This window comes from Musca vetustissima, unplaced genomic scaffold, assembly GCF_032173495.1.
Source record: "Musca vetustissima isolate MV318-11 ecotype Yass unplaced genomic scaffold, APGP_CSIRO_Mvet_v1 utg281394, whole genome shotgun sequence".
In the NCBI taxonomy this organism is placed as follows: domain Eukaryota; kingdom Metazoa; phylum Arthropoda; class Insecta; order Diptera; family Muscidae; genus Musca; species Musca vetustissima.
In genome coordinates, this window is record NW_026889195.1 from 1 (window position 1) to 8868 (window position 8868).

Here is an 8868-nt window from a genome sequence, read left to right on the forward strand (position 1 = left end):
TCTACGCCTATTTTTGGTCCTTGAAAAAATATTCTTTAATAAATCTACGCCTATTTTTGGGTACGCCTATTTTTGGTTGAAAAAATATTCTTTAATAAATCTACGCCTATTTTTGGTCCTTGAAAAAATATTCTTTAATAAATCTACGCCTATTTTTGGTCCTTGAAAAAATATTCTTTAATAAATCTACGCCTATTTTTGGTCCTTGAAAAAATATTCTTTAATAAATCTACGCCTATTTTTGGTCCTTGAAAAAATATTCTTTAATAAATCTACGCCTATTTTTGGTCCTTGAAAAAATAAATAAATTCTATTTTTGGTTTGAAAAAATATTCTTTAATAAATCTACGCCTATTTTTGGTCCTTGAAAAAATAAAAAATATTTTTGGTCCTTGAAAAAATATTCTTTAATAAATCTACGCCTATTTTTGGTCCTTGAAAAAATATTCTTTAATAAATCTACGCCTATTTTTGGTCCTTGAAAAAATATTCTTTAATAAATCTACGCCTATTTTTGGTCCTTGAAAAAATATTCTTTAATAAATCTACGCCTATTTTTGGTCCTTGAAAAAATATTCTTTAATAAATCTACGCCTATTTTTGGTCCTTGAAAAAATATTCTTTAATAAATCTACGCCTATTTTTGGTCCTTGAAAAAATATTCTTTAATAAATCTACGCCTGAAAAGTCCTGGAGGGTCTTTGAGAAATATTCTTTAATAAATCTACGCCTGAAAAGTCCTGGAGGGTCTTTGAGAAATATTCTTTAATAAATCTACGCCTATTTTTGGTCCTTGAAAAAACATTCTTTAATAAATCTACGCCTATTTTTGGTCCTTGAAAAAATATTCTTTAATAAATCCACGCCTATTTTTGGTCCTTGAAAAAATATTCTTTAATAAATCCACGCCTATTTTTGGTCCTTGAAAAAATATTCTTTGATAAATCCACGCCTATTTTTGGTCCTTGAAAAAATATTCTTTAATAAATCCACGCCTATTTTTGGTCCTTGAAAAAATATTCTTTAATAAATCCACGCCTATTTTTGGTCCTTGAAAAAATATTCTTTAATAAATCCACGCCTATTTTTGGTCCTTGAAAAAAATATTCTTTAATAAATCCACGCCTATTTTTGGTCCTTGAAAAAAATATTTTTTAAAAAATCCACGCCTATTTTGGTCCTTGAAAAAAATATTTTTTAATAAATCCACGCCTATTTTTGGTTCTTGAAAAAATATTCTTTAATAAATCCACGCCTCAGTTGGCCCTTGAAAAATATTCTTTAACAAAAACAACCCATGTTTTTGGTCCTTGAAATAATATTATTTAATAAATCCACTCCTATTTTTGGTCCTTGAAAAAATATTTTTTAATAAATCCACGCTTATTTTTGGTCCTTGAACAAATATTCTTTAAAAAACAATTTTATTTCTTTTTTCCAGACAAACATTCCGCAACATTTATGACCTCTTAAAACCCGAAGGTGGTGACTGCCTTTTGGTTACCCTCGCATATCATCCCACATTTGATGCTTATAAACGCATGAGTCAAACCGAGAAATGGTCGGAATATATGTACGATGTTGAATCGTTTATGCCACAACAACAATATTCTCCCGATCCGAAAGGTGATTTCATGGGATTTCTACAAAATGCCGGATTCAGTGATTATCAGGTGGAAGTGCGCAATAAAGTTTTCCCTCATCAAAGTTTAAATGTTTTCAGAAGTAAGTTTTTTTATGAAATTTTTAAAAAATTATTTTTATTAATTTGTATGTTTTACCCCTTTGCAGATAACATGGTGGCCGTCAATCCTTTTATCGACCGCCTGCCCAAAGAAAAACAAAGTGAATTTGTTAACGACTTTTTGTCGTGTATTTGTGATATTTTGGGCTTGAATATCACTCGTGTCGATTTCAATGCCACATTTCCCGTTCCGTATAAATTGGCGGTGATGTATGCCAAGAAATCGGGAAATATTTGTTAAGTTTTGTTTATTTTAAGAATAAATGTCCCTATGGGATTTACTATTTATTATATAAAAAGCACGGAGTTTTATTGTTGTTAACGAAAAGTCTTAGGAAATTCACGTCTTGAAGATGTTACCTCTTCCTCTCCATGAAGATGCTTAACAATTAGAATGGCGGTTTCTGATACTGCATCGACAATGTGTTGTTGTGTTGGTGAACAAAAATTGATGTTCGTCTCGTCATGCAAATGGTCCAGTATATCGCGTTATAATTCGACGAAAAGGTACACTTATCTTCCGCCAAGAGTCTGCAGGCTAGATACTTGTCAACATTGTAGACAAATTGTAAATGCAAGCGAAAGCTACTTTGAGGTAATTAGGAGTCAGAACATCTCCCCTGTCCATGTCATAAATAGTGTAGTTCTTAATTGCGAGACGGATATTTATATTTCGCATGGAATACTCCTGACCTACACTATACCCCTTTAATCATTACCTTAGACCGGAGGCAATAATTTATGGTTGGTATTGAAATAGTCTCACCAGAGAAAATCAGTATATCGCGGATTGGACCAAAAGAATTAGTAGTTAAAATTCCTCTTACCTTACTATGTAAATTCTTTTTCACATAAAAAATCAATATGATGTGTCGGCAAGCCTTTTCCCAATAAAAGGTACAACGGCTAAAACCAAAAACATACAGGAACTTTATATGGGGGTATAGTAAAACAGGAACCTATATCTAAAATGTTCTGTAACATATATACAGAACATTCAGGAACCCGAAATGCTAAATTATGGCCACTTTGGTTGGAAAATAGGGTTAAAATAATCATAATATCGAAAATAGGGCTGAACCTTCATACCAATTGATCCTCTTCCCATAATACATCACATTGGGGTTGAAAATATGGCTAAAACCCTAAAAATATTTAAATGTCAAAACATGGATATATCTCAAAAATTGTCTTCACAAATGTTTCTCACACTTCAAGATCCCGGAATGCTACATTAAAATCACTACGATGGGAAATAGCAGCAAAAACATTCCTTTTGTATGTCAGCCCCCGAAAACAAGAAATGCCGAAATATAAGCAATTCGATTGAAATTGGAGCCGATACCGATAAAACCCACTTTTATAAGCCATAACAAAAATGGTTATCGAATGCCAAATTTTAGCAGCCACTATAATGGTTGTCAGGGTATTATAGCTTTGTGTGGCCCTAAGAGTTTGCAATGCCGCGAAATATTGTTTCTAGACCAAACATATCTCAACTAGCTGAGTCGAGCTAAACATGCGTGACCGTCCGTATGTTCATTATACCCTTCACCACACTGTGGTACAGGGTATTATGTCTTTGTGCATATGTTTGTAACTGGCAAAAATAATCGAGATAGGCCCATGGTTCCTTTTGAGAATATGCATAGAATCACTTTCTGAGTCGATTTATGCATGTCCGTCCGTCCGTCTGTCCATGCTAAATTGTAAACAAAGTACAGGTCGCATTTATGATCCGAATTGGATGAAATTTGGCACAGCTCATTTGTTTGGCCCAAGGACGAACCCTATTGAAATTGGGAAAAATCGGTCCAGATTTAGATATAGCTCCCATATATATTTTCGTCCGATTTAAGGTAAATGAGGTATAAAAGTCCCTACATAGCTTTCGATTTGCACGAAATTTGGTACAGCGTACTAAGGTAGGTCTAGAATGATGTGTGCCAAGTTTCGTGAAAATCGGTTCAGATTTAGATATAGCTCCCATATATAGTTTCGTCCGATTTTAGGTAAATAGTCCCATAAAGTCCCTGGAAATCTTTTGATTTGCACGAATTTCGGCATATCGAGCTGAATTAAGTCTAGAATGATGTGTGCAGAGTTTCCGAAAATCGGCTCAGATTTAGATATAGCCCCCATATATAGTCTCGTCCGATTTTAGGTAAATAGTCCACTAAAGTCCCTGGAAATCTTTTGATTTGTACGAAATTTGGCATAGCGTACTGAATTAAGTCTAGAATGATGTGTGCAAAGTTTCGTAAAAATCGGCTCAGATTTAGATATAGCTCCCATATATAGTCTCGTCTGATTTTAGGTAAATAGTCCACTAAAGTCCCTGGAAATCTTTTGATTTGCACGAAATTTGGCATAGCGTACTGAATTAAGTCTAGAATGATGTTGCTAAGCTTCGTGAAAAGGTCCATAGCTAGACTTATTGACACAAAGTACTGAAGTAATATACATAAGTCTCTGGTAAGTTTCCTGACATCGGTTCAGATATAGATATATAACACAAACCCGACGTCTGTTAGGATTCATCTGTTGAATATACCCAAAAGTGGTGAAGGGTATCATATAGTCGGCCCAGTCCGACTTTACTGCTTTCCTTACTGGTTATAATTTGTAAACAAGATATAGGCCATAGTTATGGACCAATCGTATCAAAATTTTGCATGTAGGGCGGGTTCTGGATCTACCTATTCTTATTACCATTACCATACTATAGTTCATATATGTCGCGCTGATCGATTTGAAATTTTACACGAAGTTTTGGTAATGGTCAAGTAGGACGCCTATAACTTAAGATTTGTGTGTTTGTCCAGTCGCTTATTGGCCACAATAAAAAGCCGAACATCGCAACACACCACATGGGGAAGGGAATCTAGCTAACTAATTAGAAAATTTGTACATTATACATTTTTGTGTAAAATGAAAAAAATATCTTTTGGCGGAGAATATAGATCCACAGAAAGTTAGTGTTCCGTGGTAGTTGTGTAGGGTATCATGTGGTCGCCCCGTACGACTATACTGTTCCGCTCACTGATTTTCTATATATATGTATATATAAGTCCGCCTTCCAGAACCCTTTATATCAAATTACTGCCACATGGTTGGGGAAATGTGGCTTAGGTCTTCAAAATACCGAAAATGTGGCTTAGGTCTTCAAAATACCGAAAACCGGATGGTACGGTTCTATTGGAGCTATCCTAAACCGTAAACTGACAAAACGTGTCAAAATCCCACTATAACATTAACGGATATACCCCATTTGAAATACCAACCATCCTAGGAGTACTAATAATATCTGTGCAAAATTTCAGAACTTTATCTCAAATATTGCGATCTCAACAAATGCACATACATACATCGACAAAGGATTTTATTGTGATCAATTATATACAGTTGCGAAGAATGCAATAGTACCAGCAAGTAACCTAATAATTTTCTTATAAAAAATCCATTAAAATGGAGGAACGTTTTATGGACAGATGGTGCCTGTATGGGAAAAAAGGTTCTCGAGAATATGTCAGACGACCACCGAATGCAGAAATTAAAAAGAGTTGATAACCTTTGCAAGTATTGCTTGTAAGTGTGGTGCTATTTTATTTTACGCAGCTGTATATACGTTATGTACCCCGTTGAATATTTCTATATGTTGCAAACGGAACGACAAATTTAATATACACTCCACCTTATGGTGGAGAGTATAAAAATGTGTGGTCATCGATCTTTGGAGTGGAAAAAAGTGTTTCGTTTCTTGGTTTTAAGCGCATAAAGTTATTATATTGTCACAGCTATTTGCGATCAGGTCAGCAGCAGGAACAAGGTTCTCAAGTCACTAGCCGGCAGCACTTGGGGAACTGAAAAATAAATCTTGTTAACAACATACACAGCAATAGATCGGTCGGTGGTAAACTATGCGGTTCAAAACAATAGAGTGAATACAATCATTGGAGATCACCAGCCTACGATATCAGCAGAAGAGCAACAGCTACCACGACGAACCAGAGGGATTTTAGCACAACTGAGATCTGGATTTTGTAGCCGACTCAATTCATATTGGGCTCGAATTGATGGCACGGTGAACAATAATATCTGGGCTACACCTCTTCTTTACTTTGGACACAACCGATACAGGTCGCAGAATTTGAGAGCTGCCATTGTCATGGTACATAATGACTCGATTTTTCTCCTTTCATTTGCGAAATTATCCGAACACTTCTGGCAAACAACTTGTGCTGCACCACTCATAATTGGCCACCCTATATTTTTCAAACAAATCCTCAGCAACTGACCAGTTTCCCCAATTAAAGTTTGTTTGCTTGTCTTCGAAGGTCCATTTGGTCGATTGCCTTTTTTCGAGTTCAAATGCCTAAATAAGTGATTCCTAATTTTTTTTTATTTCGTTGCACTAATCGAAAGGATCACTACTAAAAATTATTAATATTGGCTCATAGAGGAGCAGATATATTTTTGAAAGGGTTTAGATCTTTTATTTTGTTCCCTCTAGTTCATGGTGACAGGCCGTCCGTACCTAACGACGTTCTGAAGTAAATAAACCTTTCATATTTATAGATTTAGACATTTGCTTCATATGAAATACATTTCCAATGGTGAGACGCATCGGCCCATATTTGGACTTGAAATCGGACACATTACCTTTACAACCCTTCAAAATGTTAACGCTTTGTGGGGGAGGTACCAAAAGGAGTGGACCGATTGACCCAATCTCCAAACTTCATGTAGGTTGTGTAAAAACATTATGATGTTCCGTTCGTTTCATACGAATTTTTTACCGATAAGACTCATCCTCAAACACTATAAAGGATGGGTTGAATTATCAGGTTGGGCAAACTTTGGCCCAAATCGAACAGCTTTTTCTCATGATAATATAAAATATATAAATATAAATAATATTAAATTCATTTTCAGCAAAATGTTGACCATTTTATGGGGGAGGTATCAGAAGGAGTGGACCGATATATCCCTTTTCGAGCTTTATTTATGTTTGGAAAAAAAAATTATGTGCAAAAAATCATTTTACAACCGATTACTCACTTCGAGAGTTATCTTGCACATCTGCCAGCCATACAGACTTTTTTTAATCCACTTCAAATTGTCTGAAACAGATTTGGTCTAATGATCATGTGACCTAAACCTGATATTTCGATGAGGGGCATTTTTGTCATAGCAACGTGTACATAACTGCTGAAAACAGCAATTTCACATGCAGACCTCGAATTATAGATTTTGATATACATCTGTATAAGTTCCATTGTTCTCAATAAATCGGGTTCAAGAACCACTCACATTTTCTATAATTGGGTCACGTGCTCCGACGAACCGACTCGCACTAGTCCAGTTATAAATTCACTTAAAAAATACAACAATACACCTGCCTCTACCTAAATAAATCTATAATTATCTAAATATATGTAGACAAAATGGGGTAAATAGTTCAATAAAAACACCTCTATGGCGATCAATATAAATATATATGTGATGCGGAATGTATACCGCTTATTAAATTAATCTAACACCACTAAACATTAAATTAACACGTTTTTATACCCTTCACCACAGTGTTGTACAGGGTATTATGTCTTTGTGCATATGTTTGTAACAGGCAAAAATAAGCGAGATATACCCATGGTTCCTTTTGAGAGTATGTATAGAATCACACTGAGTCGATTTATGCATGGCCGTCTGTCCGTCCGTCCGTCCATGTATTTTTGTTAACAAAGTACAGGTCGCATTTATGATCCGATTTGGATGAAATTTGCACAGGTCACTTAATTGGCCCCATTGAAAATGGGAAAAATCGGTTCAGATTTAGATATAGCTCCCATATATATTTTCGTCCGATTTATGGTAAATGGTGCACCAAAGTTCCTATATATCTTTCGATTTGCACGAAATTTGTCACAGCGTAATGAATTAGGTCTAGAATGATGTGTGTTAAGTTTACTGAAAATCGGTTCAGATTTAGATATAGCTCCCATATATATCTTCGTCCGATTTATGGTAAATGGTGTACCAAAGTCCCTATATATCTTTCGATTTGCACGAAATTTGTCACAGCGTAATGAATTAGGTCTAGAATGATGTGTGTTAAGTTTCGAGAAAATCGGTTCAGATTTAGATATAGCTCCCATATATATTTTCGTCCGATTTGTGGTAAATGGTGCACCAAAGTTCCTATATATCTTTCGATTTGCACGAAATTTGTCACAGCGTAATGAATTAGGTCTAGAATGATGTGTGTTAAGTTTCGAGAAAATCGGTTCAGATTTATACATAGCTCCTATACATATTTTCGCCCGATCTAAGGTAAATGGGGCACTAAAGTTCCTATATATCGTTCAATTTGCACGAAATTTGGCATAGAGTACTGAATTAGGTCCAGAATGACTTGTGCCAGATTTAGATATAGCTTCAATATATATTTTCGACCGATTTAACTTAAACTGTGCACTAAAGACCCAAAGATTGTCCGATCGCCACACAATGTACTGTTACTATAACCTTTCGTGTGTCAAGTTTTCTTGAAATTGGTTCAGATTTACATATAGCTTCTATATATACTTTCTTCCGATTTTAAGTAAATGGTGCCCCATAAAGGTCCATAGCTAAGCAGATTGGCAAGTTCCCTTGAAATCGGTTCAGATTTAGATATAGCATAGTTTCCATATATAGTTTCGACCTATTCATGTTTATTGCACACCAAATAATAAAAGGGTACCTGATTGATATTACATTTGAAAACAGAGACGCATGCCAAATAGCGTGTGTAAGGTTTGCTTTAAATATATATACAAAATTTAGAATAGGTTGGAGAATGGCATGTGTTGGTATCGATGTTAGTCGGTTTACCTATAGATAAAGATCGCACATTTAGTTCGTTTCTTCGAAAATATGACGTGTGTCAGGATACATATGTAGAATATACACAAAGTGGTGAAGGGTATCATATAATCGGCCCGGTCCGACTTTACTACATTCCTTACTGGTTTTATTTTTCATTTGGAAAAATAACTCTATAAAATGCATTATGGTCCGAACATTGTTTAGTCATAACCTTCTAACAGCATTGAACAGTAGCTGACAAATCAAACGAGGAA

The 8868-nt window shown here is 35.0% G+C and overlaps 1 protein-coding gene across 1 annotated transcript; it reads left to right on the plus strand.

The window, feature by feature from the left end:
• Nucleotides 1-1441: 1441 nt before the first annotated feature.
• On the plus strand, nucleotides 1442-1985 carry LOC133336905 (juvenile hormone acid O-methyltransferase-like; the record flags this gene model as incomplete). Its single annotated transcript, XM_061545176.1, has 2 exons — nucleotides 1442-1725; nucleotides 1792-1985. Coding segments are annotated over 2 exons (478 nt in total), but the record flags the coding sequence as incomplete, so codon positions are not given.
• Between the last annotated feature and the right edge of the window lie 6883 nt (nucleotides 1986-8868).